This window comes from Ruditapes philippinarum, unplaced genomic scaffold (assembly GCF_026571515.1).
Source record: "Ruditapes philippinarum isolate M1 unplaced genomic scaffold, ASM2657151v2 ctg34_1_1_1_1, whole genome shotgun sequence".
Lineage (NCBI taxonomy): Eukaryota > Metazoa > Mollusca > Bivalvia > Venerida > Veneridae > Ruditapes > Ruditapes philippinarum.
The window spans coordinates 208,320-235,676 of NW_026863663.1; the positions used below are offsets into that span (position 1 = coordinate 208,320).

At 33.8% G+C, this 27,357-nt stretch overlaps 1 protein-coding gene across 4 annotated transcripts in view; it reads left to right on the forward strand.

The window, feature by feature from the left end:
• LOC132722893 (X-linked retinitis pigmentosa GTPase regulator-like) overlaps window positions 1-27,357 on the forward strand; it is a 63,545-nt gene that overhangs the window by 10,455 nt on the left and 25,733 nt on the right. Inside the window, exons 1-2 of one of the 4 annotated variants that reach the window (XM_060707482.1) lie at window positions 8,406-10,444; window positions 10,957-11,180. In XM_060707482.1, the coding sequence (XP_060563465.1) occupies window positions 10,401-10,444; window positions 10,957-11,180 (268 nt within the window). In that variant the 5' untranslated portion in view covers window positions 8,406-10,400. Of the gene's footprint in view, window positions 1-8,405; window positions 10,445-10,956; window positions 11,181-27,357 lie in introns of those variants that run through there. The other 3 variants (XM_060707479.1, XM_060707480.1, XM_060707481.1) reach the window with 3 other exon arrangements.

Genomic DNA, 27,357 nt, shown 5'->3' on the forward strand with positions numbered 1-27,357 from the left:
AAACCCAGGGATATCATTGTAAAATTTAAATCATACAGAGCGAGAAACGTCCTGTATAAGGCTAGAGTTGATTTGAAAAGTAAGGGCTATCCGAGGGTATTCATCAACGAATCCTTAACACAGATACGCTCGTCTCTCTTTTACAAGGCAAGGCAACTGGTCAAAAGTCGGTTTTTAAATGGCGCCTGGACATACGATGGAAATATCATGATTAAAGATGCCAGCCATAAGATACACCGAGTTAGTACTTTATCTGAACTCATGCAACACAAAAGTGGAACACCTATTCCATCAACATAGATGTACTCCGCTTTAATAACATATTAATGTCATATGACAAGTGAAAGTGTTCAGAAGTTTTTGCGTGAAGTATACTCGTGTTGTTAACGGCTCAGTGAATTTACTAACCTAGATATAACGCTACTGTGTATAAAGTGTAACATTTAAAATTTCTATCTCATAATCGATGACCCGTAGGTCTAAAAATTCATATATAATTATGTGTATTTGACTAAATTAAAAGTGATAATCATATATGAAATATAAGTGTTTAAAATAAACTTAACAAGTGACTGAACATCCTTAGTGACAATATATATTTATTATCAAAAATACAATTATTATACAGTTAACGTGTCTGGAAACTCTCGGTTATCTCCCATGTACTACTGCTTCACAAGAGTTCATCACTATGAGTTGTAATTGATTATGTATTGTTATTATTTTAATCACGATTACTTGCTTAAAATGACTTATAATCTATTTAAATATACAAATAAATGAACCTTGAATAAACAAGTTTACTAAATGATCATTCCTGTAAGTGTTAGGTATATACTTGCATTAGATCTAATTAATTATCACTCATATGTAAAAGCTTGATCTTGCTTAATAACTTCCTGATGTTTTTCAAGAGTGTGAAATCTAATAGTTTGAAGGAAATTTTTTTTTTTTATTATTATTATTATTACCACAATTTTACATGTATGTAATTACTTGCTAATATCCATATAGCTTCAGGTGACTATGACCTATTTTAACCTACATTTTCATAAGACTACTAGCTATAATGCATTTGTGTATACTAAAATTTCAAAGAGTGACTTCTTGTTCTTTTTAATGCAGCGTTATATGTGACTTCTTGCTATTATTATTTTATTATTATTATTATTGTTATGTGAGACTGCTGTCTATCTACAATTCCTCGTGACTCCTTGTTATTATTAATATAGTCTTATGTAACTACTTGTAATTTTTCTATAATTACAATGTCTACTTGCTATCATTACTACAATTTGACTACTTGAAATTACAATGACATATTAATGTGGTTACATACTATCATTTACTTCAGTTTCAATTAACTGCTTCCTATTATTTTTTATTAGTGAATTCATGCTATTTTAACTACAATATAAGATTACATGCTACTATTTAATACAGTATTAAGTGTAACTACTTCCTATACTACTAGTATTTTAAGTGAATTCATGCTACTATTATTACATGATATTATCTACTACAGTATCAAGTGTAACTAATTCCTACTATTAGTATTACAAGTGCAGTCATGCTACTTTTACTACAATAGCACACTACATGCTATTATTTTGCTACAGTATCAAGTGTAACTAATTCCTACTATTAGTATTACAAGTGCAGTCATGCTACTTTTACTACAATAGCACACTACATGCTATTATTTTGCTACAGTATCAAGTGTAACTAATTCCTACTATTAGTATTACAAGTGAATTTATGCTACTTTTACTACAAACGCACATTACATGCTATTATTTTTGCTACAGTTTTAAGTGTAACTAATTCCTACTTGATTATTTTAAGTGAATTCATGCTATACTAATAAAACAATAGACTTGCTAATATGTTCTATATTTTCAAACAATTTCTTGCTATTATTACTGTACATTGTAGTGTCATGTGATTGTTTATACACATTCTTTTTATATCTTTAAATTTTATGTGTCTACTTGATATTATTACTAGACTTGCAATGAACTAATTGCTATTTTTTGCCCTGCAGTTTAAAGTGATTACATACTATTATAACTACAGTTACATGTGACTACTTGCTATTATTTTCTACAGTATATGATAAATATGTCTACGTGCTATAACTACTACCTAAGTGTTTTCGACTTACTTTAACTACTTCACCACATGTAACAAATTGATAATTTTTTGTGATTGCTATTTTGTTTGTGCAGTATCAATTGTCTTCTTGTTGTTTCTTATAAAAAGTTAATTGACAGTATGATTGAATCGAATCAATCTATTCAAGTTTGTCGCTGTGTTTACAATAATACAATTTCATATACCTTCAATTTAACTTAATAATCAGTTATATCACATTTTAGATTTAACATTATTGTTTCATCAAACCCAGATTGAAAATGTACTTTCTTTTCTATTTTTGTACTTTTCTCTATTATTCTAACCTGTCTCATACCTATAAACCAAATTTCTACCCATTCATTCGGAATAGTTCTACTTGCATTAAGATGATATGTGCTAGTGTATGTCTATGCGTGATCGTGGCCAACCACTTTTTAGAGTTTCTCTCAGCAATAACATAATGAAAAACATATTATTTTCACCCACGATCACTCAACATTACGCTAGCCCATGGAAATATTCAATTCTCCTGCATATCATGGTACTACTCCCCGTTATGTCTAATGTAATAATTACATATTCGGTGCTTGCTCATCTTATGATCCAAGCGAAACACAATATTATGTACCCACAAAGACATATGTTACCAGGTTCCAACTCTACTCGTAATTCAACTTTCACCAAATTTCTTATGATTGCTCTTTCATTTGCCGTTTGTGTCCTTTGGGTATTTTGCCTCATTCTGAGAGCTGGCGACGTCCATCTTAACCCTGGTCCGGATTCGTCAACCACTAGTTCATCTTCATTTTCTTCAGTATCAAGTACAATATCAGAATTGATTGAGAACAGTAGATGCCTTTCAATATTACAGTATAATGTTCAAAGCCTCCTTAACAAGATAGATATCTTAGAAGCTGAGTTTGGTATGTTTGATGTCCTTGCTTTCAGTGAAACGTGGCTTAGCTCAAATACTCCTTGCAATGAAATAGCACTTAACAATTTCCATGCGCCTGAGAGGAAGGATAGAATAGAGAATTCTTATGGTGGTGTAATTGTTTATTTAAGAAATACTTTACACTACATAAGAAGATCTGATCTTGAACCCAATGGTCTTGAGTGTATTTGGATTGAACTGATGCCTTCACATTCCAAACGTATCCTGTTTGCTGTTTTCTATCGACCTCCAAACTCAGACTCCAACTATACTAACTTAATAGAATTCTCACTCAGTCAGGCACTTGACACTGGGATATCTGATATAATTGTTACAGGAGACTTTAATTTCAATGACTCTAACCCACAAATGGCCCGCAAACTAAATTCTATATGCCAGCAGTTTAATCTAGAACAACTTATTTCAGAACCAACACATTTCACCGAATCTTCTAGTTCATTACTGGATCTATTTCTTGTATCCTGTAGCCACAGAGTAATTGCATCGGGAGTTGGAGAGCCGATCCTTGACCAAAATCAGAGATTTCACTGCCCTATATACTCTCTATTCTCTTTCAAGAAACCACAAACCAAATCATTCCAACGACTTGTATGGCTGTACGATCAAGGAGACTATGTCTCTCTCCGAAACAGCATTAGTAACACCGAATGGAATCAGTTGAAAACAGATGACATCAATATCTATACTTCCTCATTTACAAACAAACTCCTAGAACTATCTAAATCATTCATCCCAACGAGGCAAGTAACTGTTAAGCCTAACGATGCTCCGTGGATTACAACAGAAATAAAGAAACTAATACATAAGCGCAAAAAATATTACCACAGAGCCAAATACTCACAGAACTCGCACCATTGGTACAAATTTAGACAACTCCGTAATAAAATCGTTACACTTATACGCACGGCTAAACATAACCACTTCTTACAAATGGCAGAGTCTCTCAAGTCAGACTGTACTACACAGAAGGACTGGTGGAAACTAATCAAATACTTTATCTCTCCCACTGATAAACAAAGCATTCCTCCACTTAAAAACCCAATCAACGGTGAACTTGTTTTTGATTCAAAATTGAAATCTGACCTTTTGAATGACTTTTTCTGTAGCCAGTCGTCGCTAAATAATTCTGATAAAGAACTTCATTTTAATGATTGTAATATGCCTATAAACACACTTTGTTCCATTTCTATTACTCCTCAGGATGTTGAAGACGCTCTGCTGTCAATTAAAACAAACAAAGCTTCAGGTCCTGATGGGGTCAGTAACCGAATATTGCGGGAAACTGCTTCAGTTATTAAATTTCCCCTATGTTCGTTGTTCAATCAGTCTCTTCTGACTTGTAAAATACCATTTACATGGAAAAAGGCCAATGTGTGTGCTGTCTTTAAAAAAGGTGATCCATCTGTTCCAAATAACTATCGTCCGATTTCCCTGTTGTGCTGCATAGAAAAGGTTTTTGAACGTATTATATTTAAGTATCTTTTTAATTTTCTTCAAGATAATAACTTTCTTTCTTCCGTACAGTCAGGCTTCAGACCAGGTGACTCAACGGTAAACCAGTTAACGTACTTGTACAACACATTCTGTAAAGCTTTAGATGACGGATTAGAAGTTAGAGCTGTGTTCTTTGACATAAGTAAAGCGTTTGATAAAGTCTGGCACAAAGGTCTTCTCTTTAAGCTGAAAGCTGCTGGAATAGACGGTTGTCTACTTAACTGGTTTTCTGACTATCTAAGTAACAGGCACCAGGCGGTTATCCTACCTGGGGTCCAATCAGACTGGTCGATAGTAAAGGCTGGAGTACCCCAAGGCTCCATCCTTGGGCCGCTACTATTTCTTGTTTTCATCAATGACATCGTGGAAGATATAGGCTCTAAAATCAATCTTTTTGCTGACGATACAAGTTTACATATTATTGTTGACAACCCTGCTTCTGCTGCTGAAACACTTCAATCTGATATAGACAAGATATCAGCTTGGGCTGAAAAATGGCTAGTTACTTTCAATCCATCGAAGTCTGAATCTATGGTTATCTCTCGTAAAAGAAATAAACCCTTTCACTCTTCACTTCTAATGCATAACCAACAAATAACAACTGTAAACAGTCACAAACATCTTGGCATCCACCTTTCAGACGATTGCTCGTGGCATTGTCACATTAACTATATTACCGAACGAGCTTGGAAGAGGATACACATCATGAGGAAATTGAAGTTTCAACTTGACCGTAGATCTCTTGAAGTGATATATTTAACTTTCATCCGACCGCTTTTGGAATACGCCGATGTTGTCTATCTAAACTGCACACAATATGAGAAACTTGAGCTTGACAAAATTCAAAATGAAGCGTCTCGTATTGTGTGCGGTGCTACAAAACTTGTATCATTAGACAAACTCCATAGTGAAGTTCCTTGGGAATCCTTAGAATCTCGAAGAAATAATCATATGCTTATCTTACTTTATAAAATGAAAAATGGCTTAACACCAGATTACTTGTGTTCTTTACTTCCACCTACTGTAGGCGAAAATTCAAGGTACGATCTACGCAATGCTACAAATATTCAGACTTTCGAACACGAACTACTCTTTATCAAAATGCTTTTCTTCCAACTGCTCTGAATAAATGGAACGCCCTTCCAACTGAAGTGCAAAATTTACGTTCACTGTTTGCTTTCAAATCCCATTTGAGACGAAGCAGCTCTAGTTGTCCGATTTATTTCTATGAAGGCGATAGAAAATGGCAGATCTTTCATGCTCGACTTCGTACTGAATGTAGTTCACTAAATCAGCATCTATTTAAGAAAAATATTTCTCCATCTCCACTTTGTCAGTGTGGCATAGTGGAAAGTAATTACCACTTTTTCTTTGAATGTCATCGCTATGCTGACAGCAGGGCCTCTTTTCTTAACACTATATCTACTATTTGTTCAGCAACTCTCCAAAAGTTATTAAATGGAGACCCAAACATTAGTGATGATGCAAACAGAAGACTGTTTGAAGCCGTTCATACATACATCCGAGAAAGCAGGAGATTCTCTTAAGCATATTCACATCAGCTCAAATCAATAAATACTTCCCATCTAAATCGCCGAACTATCCGAATGATCCACATTTAATTTATTTCTTCTTCTTTTCTATTTTGCTGAAAGTTTCTTACTTCATTTCTTTCTATCTTAATTTATGTTATTTCTCTTTAATTTTATATAACAAATGATGCAGTCTTGTATTCTCATTCATTTTTTTGTATTAATATTTGCTTTACATTATAACTAAATGTTAGAAACAATTTTGACTTTAACTTCTTAAAAAAAAAATGTAAAATCAGATATATTTCAAGCAAGTCACATATACTGTCATACCGTATTTTATGCATTGTAAATCTATAAGGAGAAGGCCTTTATAAGCTCAGCTTTCGGACCCAATCCTTTTTCAGCATATTATGTTTGTATTGTGTACATTATTGTCTGTATATATATTGTGAATTTGTTCGAAATAAACTATGTTTAAACTAAACTAAAGTTCACAGTTTAATTAATGCCCTAAACTCGTTAGAAACAACTTTACTCCATCATTCGAATGGTATACTTTTACTTCAACAACTTTACATGGAACATAAATGAATTTTTACTTGTAAAGGTTATTGTACAGATACAGCAAGCATCGATACGTGGCCGTTGACTTTAAAAAAAAACTTGCCCCTTACCGCTGTGGGTTCGAATCTTGCAAGGGACTTTCAATTCCTAAAAGTAAGGAAGCTATCTAATCTGGTCCCCTGCCTACGGCCTAAGGTAGTGTAAGAGAAAGGAACTTCAGACTAGGAAGCTATCCAGCTAGCTTTCGGGAAGTCGGTTGTTCTACTCAGCTTCCCGCTTGTCCCACAGTCACGCACGGACTGGCGCCCGGAGTCTTACTGTACCAGTTAACCTCGGAAGTCGCCATGTGACCATTCCAGCGTCGCCATTTCGTTATATGCTAAGTTTATGCAAAAATGCGTTGATTTGTTTGTTTGTTTGTTTGTTTGTTTGTATGTTTGTTTCATTGTACGCCTTTTCCCAACAGCATTTCAGTCATATAGACGGGTAGTTTCCTAACCATCGTTCCTGGAGCTTTACTAGACTCTCCAGGAACGATGGTTAGGAAACTACCCGCCTATATGACTGAAATACTGTTGGGGAAAGGCGTAAAATGAAAAAAAAAACTTACAAATCAACGCCTTTTTGCATAAACTTTGCAAATAACGAAATGGCGACGCTGGAATGGTCATATGGCGACTTCCGAGGTGAGATGACATGATTATTCTCTATCTGACTATCATGATCATGATCATGAAGGCGCTTATTTAATCTTTATAGGTCTCGAAAATTGTCGTATTTTGCCAAACATTTACGAATATACTGTATAATAGATGTATTGCTTAAAATATAACACTCTTGATGAAATTTATTGTGCCAAAATGCAATAAATGCAATGTTTGTTTTACACTATACTACACGATAAATACAGATAACATTTGAAAGAAATATACTCATAGTTTAACGTGTAAAAAAAACTCTCTATAATTTACATAAATAGGTATGTTTTAGTAATAAATACTTTCGATAAGTTATATGGCTCAGTATCTTGCTACATATTACTTACGAGTCTGATTTATATAAGTTTACAGCCGAAATATAGCATAAAAATAAGATTTTGATGTTATTTCTGATTACATTTCTTTTGATCTTTTGCATATCTTTATGTCCCAGTTGAGTTTCTTTAATAGCTATGAAAATATCTATTCCATTGATAAAATAAAATATAGATATATTAATATTTATAACTAAATATATTAAAGGTCCAAAATCCTAAAAAAGAATTTCTTGCATTGCTCAATTGGGAAAACTAAAGCTAAAAGATGGTTAAGAAATATATTCAGAAATAAATTGAAAATCATATTTTTGGGCTATTCTCAGCCAAACCTGAGTGAAAAGTTTTCAATTTAAGATCAATTTTCACAATTAGAATTATTATTCTTGAATAACGAAGTGAATGAATCATCTGAAATTTTGCACAGAACTTTTACAAATAAAAAAAAATATTTCCAGTTCCGTTATATAAAAGAAAACAACATTATTGGAATCCCTTTAATAATCATTTTGCATATCAATAAGAGTTTTTAAGCATCCAAAAAGACGTTTTCTAACAATCACTGCTCCCGGCGGCATCCGGATGTATTTTCATGAATGTGCAATTAACTTTGAAGTTACAAACGGGTAGTTTTATAATATTTTTTTAAACATATATGCATAACTCTATAAACTTACCATCGTCTACTTATATCGTTGTTTCCACTTGCACAAGCCAAAAACATGTGTTACATAAAAAAAACCTTACTCCTAACAATATAGTTCGATTCAATGTATTTAAAAAGATGTACATTTTTTTTTAGATTTTTTTAGGCGTTTCATACAAAAATTCTAAAACATTATTTGTGCACTATTTGTTGTCACTGTTTCCAAAATTTTAGTTTAAAATTAGTTTTAAAACATCCCTCCTCCATTTTCATCCGATTTTAATCAAACGTGCCTTAGAAAATGGACTAATACGTCTGTATTTTGTTTTTGCGTCACTGCTAAGGTAAACTCGAGTTTTTAAAATCCTTTCCTTATTTTCAAGTAGTTTCAGGAGATAAATTGAGATTAAGAAACGGATAAAAAAGTTGTTGACAACTAATAAGGGGTTTATTTACTTGATAAATGTAGATCGCCCTGGAAGATCTGTTCAAACAGCGCATTCCAGACCAGAGTCGCTTCACTTTGATCGATGGTAGCCCGGGGCTTGATCTGTTCACCCGGTCTGGAACTTAAATAGACAATCAATACACAAATGAAACTAAATAATTACTCCGCGTTTTTATTTAATTGAATTCAGTTGAGTCGTTATCTATTTTATATTGCACGTGCTCACTGCATATACATATAGTATTTAATTTGTGATCGGGTCGGTATACGTGGAACAAACATTGGAACAAAAATGTATTTACTCTAGAAGTTGATTGGAATGAAAACATACGGAACATATTCGAGTGTTGATATTTTTGTCGCAGACGATAGTAAAATTAAAATGGCGTTAACAACATTTTGTAAATGGAAAATAAATTCAGTTGAAATTATAGGGCTAGAAGTGACAAAGTTGTAAAAAGTGACGTGACGTGTTTTTCAATGATTTTAAAATGGAACGTAGGATGATCTCTCGTGGTAACGTCCCTTGTCGAAATTAGTTCCGCTTACCTTTCTTGGTTTGCAATTTCAAACCTGTGTGATGTACCACGCAGTTTCCGGACCGTATACTCTAATCGAACAAAAATCAATACGAGGAAAATAGAAATCAAATACGCGTGATGCAAAGTAAACACCGCTCGGAAAAAGAACAACCCCGATTGTGTTTTCCTAATCAATCACAAACGTAATGTAATCCGATGGGCAAAAATTGAAAAGTGAAATACACAATTGATTTTAATAAATTCTTTTTAGATCCGAGATAATGGCTATATGACTATACGACACTAGGAATTTACATATCTTTCAAACATTTATCGTGATAAATGCTAAACAACACTTGACTTTTGTTTGACTGCTTTTAATAATATTTGTTTGAGGGTTATTTTTGAAAGTTAAGATCTGAGTTCTCGTATACAACGAGGGAATCGCATTAACCAAAAACGCTTAATGATAAGTAAAATGCATAACCTAAAATCAGTGCACTGGGACAAGGGCGGGATTTATTTATTCGATTTCAAATGCAATATTACGTTAATAATCGCATTTTAGCGGAAATCGGGATTTAGAAACTCCTTTTTAATTAAATTCTTATTTATCTTATTAGTTGATTTGTTAAACATGAAAAGAATATATTGACGGAGAGAGTCGGGAATAACAAGAAGGATTGTATTGAAATGTTTTTTAATTAGATGAGGGCAGAGTAGTTTATTCTGTTGGATGTTAAAATATGTCGTCTGCTTTGGATGTTAAAATTTGTCGTCTGCTGTAAAAAAAATTTTTTTTTAAAAATCAAGAAATAAAAATGACGAAAAAGAATCGGAAGTGGTTGGGTCTCAGACGGTTTAAAATGCATATGTAAATGAAGTTGGATATTACAATGTGTCGTCTGCTTTAAAATTTAATTAAAAAATGATAAAGAATAAAAATGACAATAAAAATTCGGAACTGCTTAGATCTCGGATGGTTTGGAATGCATATATAAATGAAGTCTTAATATACTCAACAAAATTCTGCAACAATAGTTAGTTGGATTTTAAAGAAGACAAAAAATGAAGGATATTCCGAGATACGGCTATTCCATGTTGCCTCCCATGTAAGCGTAGATGTTTTGTTTTAAATTCACGATGATGTAAAAGTTCATTTGAAAATGATTAAACTAAACGGCCACATTGCAATTTCTTTATTTAATTATAAAATGACTTTTATTTCAATTCTTGTGTGGGTTTTAAGTACAGTCGATAAAATCAAGACCACCGGATGTGTTTTTTGTTCAGCTTTATTGTTGAAGTTATACAACAGGTGACACGTGCACTTGCACTCCAATTGTTTATCAAAGCACGTGGTCTAATTGTAATTGCAACTGTTAATGTTCTGCAAACAAATTGCCGAGCTTCTGCGATGTGTTTAAGAGAAAGCACACTTTTTGGGGATAGAACACAGCTGTAAAAGGAACAAGGATTAATAACATCGAATGACATGATCCCAAAAGCTTGATCTTTTGAACGCTTTATAATGGGGGCTTTGTATATTTTTCTTAAAAACACATGTCAAAATGAGTATATATTTCCCTTTTCTGAATGATATTTGTTCCTTATTATATTTCAGACGCGAGGAAATGCAGGCGGACGCGCGTTCGGACAGTGTGCACTTCCGGGAAGATGCCACTGGTCACATGCTGTGTTGGGGATCCGGAGAATTCGGACAACACGGACACGGATACAAGAAGGAAGTCGCATTTCTGGACGGGGCCGTGGAAAGATTCTGTGCTGCACGAGACCATCAAGTTAAGCACGTGGGATGTGGATCAAGTCACACAGCTGTCGTAACAAGTTAGTCCATTTATAGTAAAAATTGATCGTGTGTGGTGTTAGATACATAATATATACAAGTGCAAGAAAAGTCTGTCACAGTATAGGAAAATCTTCGGCCTTAAAGCAGACAACTTAAACTGCTGATATCTGTGTGGGGCAATATTTTTATTTATATGTTGAGCATGTAAGTATTCCACAGTGAAATAAGAGATGAAAATCATATTTTTTTAAACTTTGTTTTTGGTTGGTTTCAGTTAATTATTGATACACAATTTTTTTTATTATTTTTCCAATTTCACTCTCCCACACCCCTCACCCTATTATGCATCTTCTGATATATTTAAAGGGTTTATAGCGATACCTTATGGACTATTTTTTTAATGTTTATCAACAGTAAAATTATATTGGCCATTTTATTAATATCCTCAAGACAAAAGTATTAGACACTTGCTCGAAACCGTGTGTATACAATGTCCTCAAGACAAAAGTACCAAAAAGTTGCTTGAAACCGTGTGTATACAATGATCTCAAGACAAAAGTACCAAAAAGTTGCTTGAAACCGTGTGTATACAATATCCTCAAGACAAAAGTACCAAAAAGTTGCTTGAAACCGTGTGTATACAATGATCTCAAGACAAAAGTATCAGAAAGTTGCTTGAAACCGTGTATATTTGATGTCCTCAAGACAAAATTATTAGAAAGTTGCTTGAAACCGTGCATCATGACCAAAGTATTAGAAAGTTGCTTAAAACCGTGCCTTCAAGACAAAAGTATCAGAAAGTTGCTTGAAACCGTGTGTATACAATGTCGTCAAGACAAAAGTATTAGAAAGTTGCTTGAAACCGTGCCTTAAGACAAAAGTATCAGAAAGTTGCTTGAAACCGTGTGTATACAATGTCGTCAAGACAAAAGTATCAGAAAGTTGCTTGAAACCGTGCGTCAAGACAAAAGTATCAGAAAGTTGCTTAAAACCGTGTGTATACAATGTGTCAAGCGTCAAGACAAAAGTATCAGAAAGCTGCTTGAAACCGTGTGTATTCAATTATTAAACTCACCTCTTTATAAGAGTAAAGACGATACAGGGCTCATACTTAGGAAAATGATTTTCGCCTTCATTAGATCGATTTTAGCACGATTTTTGGCTGCTGTTTTTACCCTTTTTTTAAAAAAATTTGCGGCAATAACAACAAAGTAATACCTCCAATGTATATTAAGCAATAAAAATAGCCTTTATATTCGGCAAAATATTTATTTGGGAAATAAGATTAATTCGGCGCAATCTAATGACGCATGGGTAATTAATACGCGGTGTATCAAATAAATAAAAAAACCTCCTGGGGAAAAATGATTCCTAAATATTTTATAAACGGATTTAAGTGTTGTTTTCTTTCGTTGGTAATCCTCGGCTGTTTTTAATCACTTGTGTATATATTTTTAATTTATTTAGTAAGTTCTTATGTTACTTTTAATAATATTGCTATATTGAAATCGAAGTGTGGCGTAATAAAAATAATATAAAGTGGAAAATCTGAGACAATCCTAAAACAGCGGGATATATAGTCAAGTGTTTTCTTATTTAAAGGCTCATTATGCCTCAGAAATATTATCATTTCTATTTCACAAAATCTTTAAATGTTTGGTATTTTGTTACAGTATTCAAGAAATACTCATTTGCCATATAGATGAACTAAAACTGCTTCTATAGCTATGTTGGCATTTGGTATAAGTATAGTGAATTAGTGTTGTGTATGAAATGTATGTGAAAATAGTTTACACTTTCCTACCTTTACGGCACATTTTAAAGTGCATTATTTGGGAGATGAACAAAAAAATATTGTTTAATTTCTTACTGTTTTGGCTTTTAAATGCAAATGAACGGAATTCGAAGTAAATCATAAATTTGTTGTATACATGTATGTTGATTTGGTGTCATCGGCTAAGAAAGGTAAATCGATTATGTCAATTATTCAGCTTCATGTAACAGTTACTCCCCTTTGACTAGTTGATCATCGTATGAGTTATATAGAGTATATTTGTTAAGTTCAGTGTAAGAATATATTTCACCGAGTGAGCACCAAAAGGTATATTTCACGAGTGGCGCAGCCACGAGTGAAATATGAACTTTTGGTGTTCACAAGGTGAAATATAATGTGCCATTTAGTTATAGTTAAAAAGTATCTTATTAAATTTATATAGATCTACGATTTCTGATTAGTATAGTGCAGTTTTCAAAAGAAATTGATTGATTGATTGATTGATTGATTGATTGATTGATTGATTGATTGATTGATTGACTTATCTATCTCTATTTTTGATAGATCAATAACGGAGATACAATTATATAATATATCAGTAAAACTGAAATTGATGTTGTTTTTTTTTAATGAGATTTGCTCTGAAATGTTCAAATATGTGAAATAAACTCCGGGTTAACTGTAATGACAAATGACCGTTATTTTAAGATGAGCTTATATTGCATAATTTTGACTTACAATAAAAAGTTGAATGTAATGTAAAATAAATATTTTTTTTAATAATAAATGATAATTTGAAAAAAAATGTTGTTCACGCCTGTAACATCTTAAATTTGAAATTTAAAGATTAAACACATACGTTGTGTACAAGTGTTTTCTGGGAAAAAAAGATCGAGAAGGTCATCTACGCCATGCTTTAAGCCTAGACATTGTTGTTAAAGAAAACAATTTAAGATACGACTGTATTTTGTAAGAGATATGTCCTTAGAGATCTAGAAGTTGTTAACCTTTACAGACATCTTGTTAAAGAAATGATTGTTCAGGAGCCTAAAAATATTCCCAGTTATAGCAGGTTATGACAGGGTGCGATCTCCCGCCATTTTTACGACCTTAGGTCACGTGACGGAATACTTAACGTTTTTCGTCTGCTTGTAAAATGTCTTTTGTTCTCTTTAAGGCCAGAGGCAATCAAAAGGAGTGACAAATTATGCCAGAATTACAGAGTATGATTCAAACTTTTAATTAGAAAACACCAAGACAATGGTAAAGCTGTAAAAGCTCCACACTAAAAATGAATTGCTCGACCATAATTATGCGTTCTGAAGGAAATTACGGCTTCCGAACTTGTGTTGTATTCCACACTTTAAGGATTGTAAAGTTTCATTAAGACTAATAATCACTTTGAAAGTAGGAAACTATTGGGATTGTCTCTTGAAGAAAAAAAAACCGCTATTCCTAGTATTACGCCTAATAGGCGGTACGTTTTCCACTAAATTGCTTTAATTCGGCACACATTAATGGTTTCTTTTTTAGTTGTCTCCCGCATTTCAAGCGTTTACAATTCACTTTTGATTTGTTTCAAACGGTGTGACTTTATAAAAAAAAATTAAGATAATTAATTAGAGATTTAATACTTGTACTCGACTACGTGATATGTTCTTCAGTTTTAAGTCATCTGTAAAGATGTTAACGCTTTCGTAAGTTATTACACAAAAAGAATAAAAGAAAGAATAAAACGAAAGTATATTTCAGTAAAGTGTCTAGTAATACATGTAAAAGAATCAGATTCATTTACTACAATAAATATATAGATCTGTAGATTTATAGCAATGTTTAATATCATATAGTGACTGCCCTCATGTATACGATACTGACTGTCGCCATGCACTTAAATCGGATGTTTTTTATTCTATTTGCTTTTACTTTCTTTAATTTTTTTGGGGAGGGGGTGGTGGTGGGGGTGGGATTGGTATTTCTTACGGATGCGTAATATTTGTTTAGTGCAAAATGTTCTTGCTGTATACATACATGTTATATCATATAAACCCTGCATTTTTTCGGTCGTAATTTCTCTGTTTCCACATTGACTTCCGGTAAATTAACAGACTATCAGCCATCCATTTACCGGCATTTGCCGGACAGGTTAAGTCCAAAACATGAATAATATTCAACACTGAAACCGAGTTAACAACAGCAGTGTGTCTTTTTAAAGCTATACTTCTTGTTTCGGTTCAGTTTAAATATCAAAGGCCGTGGCATTTAAAATTTTATATACGTAACAATATAAGAGCATAGGTCTATGTCTATATCCTGTACTTTATTACTTCACTATATTAGAAAATATAGAAGTATCATCCACAATGTCATTTTGTTTTCGATTATGAACAAATGAGAACTGTTTTCCTTCTTTCGAAACTAGACGGTAATTTGGACATATTTTGCAAAAGTTTCAATATAAGGAATGAAAATCAAATTAGATCTGTAAAGCAGTCTGACAGTATAATTGCACTTTGACCTGACGTCTCTTGTCTCTCGCCTTCAGAACTTTCATATTATATTGCAGCGTTCTTAAATACAATAATGACATAATTATTATGTAGATCTTATGAAATACTCCATCACCTCATGCCTACTGAGTTCCTTGGACATATCTACAAATTCTTGTAAAAAAATATATAACCCGGCCACAACAAAAAACACCACCAACAACAAAAAGTATATAGATAAAAATGAATAAATAAATAAAAAATAAAATAGCAATAATAATAATTAAACAATTAAAAGCAATAAATGAATAAAACATGTTGTATTTCTAATGAAATATTTTGGTAATATAAAACGCAAATAAAAAAACGTGATTTTAGAAAATGCAAGCAAAAGTCGAAGGCGTACAAAGCTCGATTCAATTGCATAACATAGATATATGACTTAAGATCGTGTGATGGACAAAGCTAGATGTTTAGTATCATAGTTTATTTGAATACACAAATTTCAGTTGATTTGCATTCACATATGATTGAAGTTTAAATTTAGAAACGAAACTAGACTCACTCTACTAATTCTTCTTAAATTATCTTTTATGTATTCATCAGAAAATAAATGCGCTTTTTTAGAATTTACTCTCTGCAAACTTAAACGCACTTTCAAATTTCCTCTTTGCGCTTTTTAAAATTACTGTATGCAAACTTGAACGCAATTTGAAATCACTTTATTGCATATTTTGTTCTTGAAAGCACCCAAGGTCAAGACTCCTTGCTTTTATAAACAAACAAGTCACATATTAATATATAACACGGAGCCAGAAGTGAACAATATCCATAAAAGACATTGGCTTCAATAAATGTGATAATATTTTCATCGAATCTGTCACTATGGTGATGAAAAATGTGCTTTATTATCCCGTCAATATTTTCTATATTCAGATAGGACGGTTAAAGATTGGTCATCTGTTATATTTTCACGTTTTTTCTCGGTGCTAATGCAAATAAACGGGATCATAACACTCGATCAGAGGTCTGGTGCCGAAGATCAAAATGCCAGTCGCGGAATAAATTGGATTGACGAGCACGTCCTTTTCGTGTTTTTGTTGTTGCATTTCGCGTAACTAGAAGTGATGCGTGGAATACCGCGTAATAGACAGTTGATGTCATATAATGGCTGAAAATATATTTGTACTATTATAATATGTTATTTCTTGCAATTGGCGTTTTTGTTACAAAGGTTGATATCATTGAGTTTATGAATTGAAAAAAAAATAAAATAAAGAACAAGGCATATTTACATGTATGTTATTTCTATATGGAAATAAGCAAAGTACGATTTCATGGGTTTTGAATTTGAGAGAAATTTGACAGCGTAGAAAATCAAATTAATATTACCATAGTGCTTTTTTACTGAAGCAGAAAATGAGACATGGCTAAACTAAATACTTTAAATCATGCATGTAAATGTTTTTATCTTAATACTAAGTAGAAGCCTATTTAATATTTATTCGCAATTTCATATTATGTTTTTATGAACTTCTTATTAATGTAAAGAATGCATTTTCCTTACATTCATTCGTACCGGACAAGTCAACTGTGAGTTCGAGCGTTTGCATCTTATTTAATTTTGAAGCATTCTTGAGTTCCCTTCCTAGAACAAACTAGTACTGGTATTCATAGGTCGTTACCATAGTGGTTCTTGAAAATAGTCGATCTTAAATAAATAATATTTTGTCTAAACATTTGAATGTGAATACAATTTATAATACTTATATTAACTTCTAACACTGAATCTGCTGAATTTCTTAAACAGAATTATCCAACTTTATTATCGCTATATTTGTCCATTATAATCTTTTTGGGATATAAAAGTTAGTTTGCCAAAAGTATAGAGGGGAGGGCCGATCGCTAATGTTGTAAGAATTTGGGCCCAACCCTTTTGCTATTTGTTATTTCGAAATCAATTTGTTTCTAGTATAGAGCCTAGTCTACTCGGAAATGCAAGCTGCTCTGGCTCGGTACTGATGGAAAAGGCTAACAACCTTTTGTCCAAGCAGGTTAACTTGTCTAAAAATGTGGCGACGAGCAGCTTTAATGTCAGGTTTTGTTGAAAAGGTTTTCATAAATGTTCGTCATTTATTCATGACAAATGAAGACAGCTAGTTAGATCACCATCATTTACAATCAATATATTGTCTCAACATGCAACCGACTCGGTCGGTTCAACTTATCTACAAGACAACGCACGAGTTCAGATATATCTCCCCTATACATGCTAATCAATTATACTTCGTTCATAACCCTTAAAGCAGCACGACTCAAGATTCATGCTTATTTTATCAACACTTTGAAAAAAAATTAATGTAACGTTATTAAAAAGTTAAATATTGTAAAGTGAACAAAAAAAAAATAATTTTCACATTGCAAACAGCACTAACAAACCCATGTAAATTACCAAAAAGAGGTCAAAATATGCAAAACTAGTCCTTACTACGTTAGTCACGCTATTGAAATAACGTGAAAAATGCTGCAAAATTATTCATAAATCGTACATAACATGAAAATTATTTCTCTTATCTTGAATCTTTTTACTTTCCTTAAAATCTCAGTACTTTTTTCTCAAGTTTGAATTTCTTGAACTATTTTGGTTAATCTGTAGGCATGCAGCTTTAATAAATAACAGTATTGTTTCTTTTTGATAGACAGAAATGAAATATATTAAAACAGAAACGAAAAACAGAACAAAACAGGAAAAGACAGAAAAAAAAAACAACAGCAAGAAACCTAATGTGCGTGACTTTGGCCACTAGGGGGCGGTGTCATCACATTTTGACATCATATTACCGCTACAAACTAACGGTGTTAGGAGACTTATCGACCCGGGCAAAACCTTATTCCATGGAAAGATCATACTCTCTGACACGAGGCTATATCTCTCCTATACATCATCTGATAAAATATTTCTGACAAGTTAATTCACTGTGTTTATTGTGAGGGAGAAGTTGATAACCAATAAAACATCCCATATATCCCGGTCATTGAACATGAGAGCGTAAATTCGCCGTTTTCTTTGGCCGCATTTGCATAGAAACAGCATTTCATGTAAATCCCCTTAGAAATATGCGGTGAAACCCTTTCTGAGACTGGACTAAGTCTGTCACATGGTTTCCGGAAAGAGAATTGTGTTGTTTTTGTTTTTAATTGAATTCATTGTTATTTTGTGTTGCCAAAGCGTGGTCAGCATTCAACCAAAGTTCGTCTTTTATAGCTCTTAGATTGCCGATTAAAATAACAGAATGTGACGTATCTATTGTCAGAATTAATTTCTCTCTGAATTTAATATTCATACATTTTGCGTTATCTATAGGAAAACCCAAATTTTTAAATATGGTGTTTTCTAGGCGTATGTTTATCATAAAGGTCATTAAGTGAATCTATATACATGTACATAGATGCATCATAACTTTATGACGACCACGGCCTGGGTTAGCTGCCCATTCCCAATGTAAAAAGTTCGATGGGTACCAGACTATGGTTCCGCTCTGAACAACGCATTTTAAAGTACATTTTCTGCGCAGGAAGTTATGACGTCACTCTCTTATAACTGACAACAGACCTTCTTATGTTTTCTGTATTACATGGACTCATTGCCACGGTTGTACACAATAAATCCTGAGTGTCTTCGTGTAACGTCGGCAATAAGTTAACCGCGCGACTAAAAAAACAGACTAAATGTCTTAGTTGTTGTTGTTGTTGTTGTAACAATTGGCACGTGTTTGTGTGTGGTTGGCCTAGAGATCTCCTGACATTGGTGCAATAAAAACGGCAGTGATTCATAAAGAGCAATCTTTTGTTAATATTTGATGAATTGTGGTAAAACTTGTCTTGATATGGGAATAATTATTGTGCAATGAAACTGACTATCAGCATATCTAGGTGACGTCCATACTTTTGCCATACATGAAATGCTTAAGAAATGTTGTTGTTGTTGTTGTTGTTGTTGTTTTACAAGGGACAATCACGTGCTTAATTATGTTTTGATAGCGATTTTTAATCGTATTAGATGCTTATCACCGGAAGTGAGCAGTGCTGACTGTGAGGATAATTCGTCATAAAAGTAGCAAAAAAAAATAAACGTAAAGTTGTATTTTGACTTCCCAACAAGAAACTAAATCATTATACCGGGTAACTGTATTGATTTCCAAATAGAAAGAAGCTTAGCTATATCATATTGTATAGGGAGTACTTTTTCAGAACTTGCAACAGGATTCCAAAAATATTATGTTTTAGAGACATGTATATCATTTTGTGAGCACTGTTCGTTATTTAAACATGTTATCATTTTTTCCGTAAAAAAGACAAATGGTCTTGTCCATATTGAAAGATGGACCATTCCGATGAAGATATTGAAAGCGGTAAGGTTAATAAGGGAAGTATAAAAATGTAAATGAGCCGTGCCATGACAAAACCAACAAGTGGGTTTGCGACCAGCATGAATCCAGACCAGCCTGCGCATCCGCGCAGTCTAATCAGGATCCATGCTGTTCGCTATCAGTTTCTTTACTTGTAATAGGGTTTGTAAGCGAACAGCATGGATCCTGATCAGACTGCGTGGTAGCGCAGGCTGGTCTGGAACCATGCTGGTCGCAAACCCACTATGTTGGTTTTGTCGTGGCACGGCTCAAATGTGTTTGTTACTGAGCACAGTATTACAAAACAAATGTTCAGTTACTAAACAGTAAAAAAAACAAGCTTTGAGTATTATGTTCCAAAGTTTACAAAATTCTGAATTGTATCAAAACAGTACGGCATTACTACTTCTAAGGCTGCACGAATGCATAATTATATAATTGATTTAACTTAAGCATCCGTGGAACGTAATTAAAGAAAGAAAACAAAATAGAAATGTGAACAGTGAAATTTTCAAATAGTTTCTGCTCATATTTTATTGTAAATGATATGATTATGAAATGTGATGTTTGAATGATTAAATTTTGTATGATGATGTGTTTTGTACAACTCTGACATAAAGTTTCTGTTCTGTTCTGTAATTGATAGGACAAAGACATCAATTCATTGATATATATAAAATTAATCAAAGATAAAAAAAAGGAAACAATGCAATACGAAAACTACAATTAAAACCCTTATTCCCCTTATAGGCCCATTATGTCCCAGAATTGCTTTAATATTTACTTCTTAAAAGCTTTTCAAATTTGATGTCCTGATATAGTTTCCAAAACTTTACACATTGCCTAATAACCTAAATCATATTTTCCTTCTGTTGATTTTTGAAAATTAGAACAGTTATAGTGATTTAGTACTGTGTATGGAGGTCAAAATACTATTTTGTTTACATCTTGCTACTATCCTGACAAATAATGTCAACTTCGGTGCCACTTTCTCCGGATAACCAACCTCTAACATGCTCATAAACCATAATCTAAACATTATAAAGCCCATGTTTCTCCCTTTCTAAAGAATGGAAAATGTGTTCGCTTCTGAGGCATTATGTGCCTTTAGCATAACTAATGTAGATGTATTATGTATTTAATTTCATGTTGAAATAACAAGATACATGTATTCGTGGCGACATGGCCGAGTGGTGAACGCGTCGGGCTAGTATTCTAATGATCCCTATGGGTTCAAATCCCGTCTGGCAAGTCGTTGTTTCATTAAGCAAAAAACTTTACACTCATAGCTCAGTTCTGGTTGGCTACGGAGTGTTTCCATAAGCTTATAGCGTCCTACACATTCGAACTTAAAATAAATTCTGTATTAACCAAAATACATGTATTGTATACGATAATAGAAATTCTGTTCTGCTCTGTCTGTATGCTCGGATTTTTAACCTAGAACTGTCGGACGAACAAGCTGGTCAAATTGTATACTTGTTACCAGCCCTCATCGCCACTAGCTTTCATAGCGTTAATTAAACTATTCAATTAATATAATTACGTAACATCAAAATACAACCAGTGTTTCAACTTGGCGATAAGATTATTTTAGATTTCAGAGAAGTTGAATCATTTTATTGTTTCAAGTCCATTTGTCCTTTATGATTAATTTTCATAACACTTTCTATAGATTTATTACCAAAAACCATTTACGGAATGTAATGTGCAGATTTTTTTCTCTGCATCTCTCTCCCAGATGTAATTTTCCGACCCTTTTTTTATTCATAACTCATCTTTTTTAAAGATGTAATCATGAAAATCTGTTACGGCAAATCTCATCCAAAACCATCAAAACTTTCCCCCCGTTATTGAGAAATAGTTATTTCTCCGCGGGTACATAAATATTCACGTCTGCATTTTGTCCAACTGTCACGAATTGATTACAAAGCAGACCATTCCATACAAACGATGCTTACTTTTAATCAGACCCCGCCATTTGTTCATTTTTACATTTGATAACACTCTATTGACATGCTGGTAAGGTTCAACAAAACAAGATCAAAATATCACGGCCTCTATAACTCCCAAGGCTCCTCGTCTTTTATATTCCCCTATCAACATCGACCCAAGTTATTGTCAGAAAATTCCCAGTAATTTACTGCCCACTTTTCAATGCTGTTTTTTATGAAAAACATGCCATGGATTTCCATCATTTCTCGATGGAAAGTTGACAAGAGCTTTTTAATGTTGCCTCATTTGGTTATTGGCATTCTAGGCTTTGCTCATCATTCGCCTGTCAAAATCTGATCGCATCTCTATTCAGGGAGGACGACCAGAAATAATTTAATATTTTCTGGAATAATCTAACCAAACTAAGTTTTGTTGCTCCGGGGAATCTGGACACACAGGAATCTACGCAGGCATGAAATGAGAAGAAAGTTGTAGATACAAGAAAGAAAAGAAAAGAAAAGAACACACACGCTCCGAATACAAAACTTTTGGTCTGAAACTTATGGAAGCACTGGAGGGCCCTTTTGACTTAATGACTTTTGACTTGGGAGTTATGACTTTTGGCTTGGGAGTTTTAACTTTTAACTCAAGATTTATTACTTCTTAGTTGTGAAATTAATTAATTAAACCACACTTTAAGAGAGCACGTGAGAAATGAGCGAAGATGGCTGTGTTGTGCCAAAATATGAAATTCGTGTTTGCGTGTTGTTTTCTGTGCACTCTGTTGAAGATAACAGCTGGTGTGGGGCCAGCTTACCTGCCTTTGTCGTCTCCGAATGTTGATCAAGCATCACTCATTGAAGAATATTTCAAACAAGGTTTAAAATACAGTGAAATTCTTGGATTTTTGCTACTTAAGCATGGTATTTTGTTGTCACTGCGTCAGCTGAAAATAATCTTGAAGAAGCTGAACCTGAAACGTCGAGGTGTACATTTGCAATCGCAGTTGAAAAACGTTGTTCGTGTAATTGGCACGGAAATGCATTATAGTGGACAGTCTGTCCGTTATCGGACGATATGGCGCCTGCTGAAAGTGAATCATAATATGGATGTAAGCCATAATTTAAAGATGTTATGGACATAATGAAGGCAATATGGTGTTGAAATGAGAAAAGCACATCGACTTAAAAGACGTTTCTATTGTGCAAAAGGGCCAAACAATATTTGGCATTTAGATGGTTATGATAAGTTGAAACCATTCGGATTTTGTATACACGGAGCGGTAGATGGTTTTAGCAGGAAAGTTATCTGGTAAGAAGTTTCTGACACTAACAACGATCCAAAACTGATTGCGATATATTATTTGGATGCATTGAAGCTGGTAGTCGCAGCGTTATTGTTGGAAGAAGCACTTCTAACCAGCGCATTGAAAGATGGTGGGGTACGCTACATCAACAAGGATTAACTTTTTTAAGGATTTGCGCGATTCTGGTCGTTTCAATGGACTCGACCAGATACATTTTGAAAATTTGAAATTTTGTTTTATGAACCTAATACAAACACACCTGGATAGAATTGCTCAACAGTGGAATGTACATGAAATTAGACCTCAGCACAATTCCGACGCACATTACGGAAAACCTGACATTATGTATTTTTTACCTGAAACGTTTGGCGCGCTTGATTATGGTACGGTGGTTGACAAACGTGATGTGACCTGTTGTAAAGACATGTATTAATTCAGTTCCAAAGAGAAAGTTTGACGAATTCAGTGAATTGGCTTATCTGTTAAAGCCCGACCTCCAAATGCCAGTAGATGCCGATTCAGCATTGAATTTGTTCCTGGAGTTGAATGATTTAGTGGCAAACTCGTATAAAGACTGAAGTCTTTTTAAGCCATAAAGTTGTTTTGTGAGAGAACATATGATCAACACGATCCATCATTATCATCATCATCATCTACATCATCATGATTATCATTATAAGTATGTTGACTGCAATGATGATTGTCATGATGATGCTCCTCATGATGAAGGTCGACTTTATAATTTAAATTATTATGTTGTTGATGATAAGCAGAAGTTGATTTCGATGATAATGATTATAATCATGGCGATGATGATAACTATATTTAGGATGATGATCGTGATGATGTTGTAAACTATAGTATAATATATTTTATAGTTCATAACGTAAGTGGCATATGTTTATTCTTATGTTTGACAGTCAATTATAACAAACGAATATGTCACGAAAGTCAAATGTTATTACATCATGGCTCACAAAGGTCTGTTTGTAACCGTTAACGTTTCAGTCAAGAAAAACTACGGACCTGTGACAAGTGTAGACCGAATAAGTCTGTGCAGGTGTGCAGACTTACTAGGGCCTTTATACTTAATTTTCAGTTAATTAGAATCTGGCTATTAAAATAAATTCACTGCCTCACGTTCATCTTTGTAGATCAAACGCCCTAGTACGAAACTTGCACAGGATATCTAGCCAGTACTACCGTATTCTTCCTAGTAATCGCCCAGGGCGCTTAGAAAATTGTGAAAGTTAGGCGCTTATTAGGAGTCAGGTCTTACAAAAGTATACAATATGTAAGAGTCACAGCTATGCAAATTCTGTTGATATCTCGTATTTAAAGCGGTCCCGTTTACTGACAAATCACTACAATGGGTTTGAAATGTGAATATTCACAGTCTTTCCTTGTACAGTGAAATTTTCGAGGCCCGCGGACATGCATAAAAATTTAAAATGTCGATTGTGGTCATTTGATTTTTTTTCTTTTAAGACAATTTATCCTGGGCGCTTAACCACTTACAAATGGAAAAGAAGGGATGGGCGCTTAAAAAGCATTGGCTCTTATTAGGGCGAATAGGTAGTTATAGGTAGTAAGGTCAACTTCAAGAATTTCCAGGATGGCGCATTTGTAAAGCTAAGGACGTTTTAAACGATATTGCAATGACACTTCGTCACAATGGTCTGACTTGTGACTTCCTATTTGTGACTTTTGACTTCTTACTTGTGACTTCCTACTTGTGACTTCTGACTTCCTGATTGTGAGTAGTGACTTCAAACACTTGTGGTCTTGACTTTTTATGTATCGACCTCTATTACAAATGCATGGAATTAATATATGGTTTGGGGATTGGCAAAGGAACAGATATTCAACCGCCATGAAGCTGTACGTGTATCATAAAATGCAACTAAAAATATAATTCGAGGGCTTGGTGCAAAACAGTTGTATCCCCTTCTTTATCTAGTTAAAGTTACAACCGTTTCGCAATACGCCCTCAAAATGGATTAAACAACTAAACTTTTTCTAGCCCTAGTATGAAGCGCCCGTGTAGGGCAAGCTAGGTCATGCACCAAAACAATGATTTTTTGTTCTTATTCCACCAGTCCTATTTTACTCTAGCAAATTTAAGATTGACATAGCACAGCTTTGGATACGAGACACCAGCACACGGAAGGTGGTTCTTTTTGTTATATTTCCCTCTAGATGACAACAATATCATTCTCAGCAAAGCTTCTACTTAAGCTCACGCGAATTAAAAACTACAATAAGAGCGTCATGGGCAGCACACTCGACTATTCTAAGTTCTTGGTAGTAAAATGAAAACCATCTTAGTCGACAAGGCAGTCAATTTTAACAAAATGCTTGACAGAGTTATCTACCCATGTCTAGGGGTTGGGGTCATGGTGGTTAACAAGTCTGCACATTTTCAAAGCGATATCTTAAGGGACTTGGAACATAATTGATGTGGTATGAAAAATTAGTCAGAACATTAAACTAACGCCGACGCCCGGATGAGGTGAAAGCTCTCCTTATTCTTCGAATAGTCGATTAACACAATTGTGTTCTAAAAGCACAACATGACAATATCTTTTTTAAAAATGTTAGTATTTATTATAATATTGATTTAAAAAAGAACTTTTATTTAACAATAAACAATTGAAGTAGAAAAAAATCAGTGTTCCATTTCTTGGTTAGTTTGTTTGTTTGTTTCATTTTACGCCTTTTCCAACAGTATTTCAGTCATATAGGCGGGTAGTTTCCTAACCATCGTTCCTGGAGAGTTACACCAGTACTAGACTACCTTCCTCCGCGCTAAACTACCAAAGCATCTCCCGGGGATCGAACCCACGCCAGAGAGGTAACTGGATTAGAAGTCATCGACTCTAACCCCTCGACCACGGAGGCGGTTCCATTTCTTGGAGCAGCGAACTAGTACTTGGGGGATGTTTTTTCTTCTTTGGCTTTCTATTTTTAATGTTGTCTATGACTTCCTTTATACGTTGTTTCCTATGTATGTCCTGTAAAATACAAAAAGATAAATCTCGAAAGGTGCTTCATTTTGTGCTTCATTTTATCAACATTGTTTACCTGCTGTTTTAATGATATTATTTAATCACTGTTGCACAACAGATAGTATTTTGTGATTTTGTGTACTTCATTCAAACATTCTCAATTAATTGAAGTTTCAGAATTACAATTTTCTAATACTAACCATTAACGACACAACGTATACTGTCATGAGATAATCAGATTACACATGGTTTAGTTGTTTTAATAAAACATAGCAAGTAAATTCCGTTACTAATCTTTATTACAAATGGCATATTCTTATTAAGGGGAGGTAATTATGAGAGAACAGGATACATATCGGTAAATAAAACAAAATCAAGTCGATGACCTAAAAGAATTGAAGATGGGAAGGTAGCGGGCACTACAAACCAACATATTTTTTTATTTGGCCTAAGCACAATTAAAAACTGAATCACTTTAGTTTAGAAGGACTAACTTTATCAAAGTTAATTCTTCTTTCAAGTAAGCTTAATTTCAATGAATCTATGAAGCGAAAAGCACAGTATTACGGAATACCGTTAGGGCCATCGTGGTTGTACGTTATATTCCAGAGGGCGACAATGTAATAGTGCGACAACACGATGGTGATAGTACGATGACGACAACGCGATAACACGAGGACGACAATGCTATAGACTATCACATTATTGTCATCGTACCATCGCAATTGTCGCCATGTCGCCCTCTGGATTATAACGTTCAACCACGATGACCATAACGGTATTCTGTACAGTATTACTGATAGCAAAGTTTTTTTTATTATTTTGATTTCTGACAAGGTCTAGCTGATCAACTAGCTAGCTGAACCAAAGTGTTTTTGAGCCACTTATGGCCTCCTGGGTCTAGTTCTGGCTTTCAAATATAATATGCCGTTTTTTTCATCTGAGGAGGCATTTTGTTCCCGTAATGTACAGTAAACTATAAATATGGGAACGTCGAATGTGTTTGACAAACCCGAATCCAGTGATAAATCTAATTCTCATATACATGGAGAGGACCAAATGAATAACCTTGATGAATAAAATTGGTGTGTAATTGTATTTTATGCATAATCAGTCATTTAAAGAAGAGTGTTTCTTTGTGTTTTAGTTTTGGGAATGGTATTAATACACTAAACGAAATCGATCATTCCGACAACCTTTTCTTTGTACATGTATATATAGTGGTCAGAATAATTATGTATATATATACTTGTATAGAAAAATTGCAACGATTCTTGTATAAACACTTATCATAGTA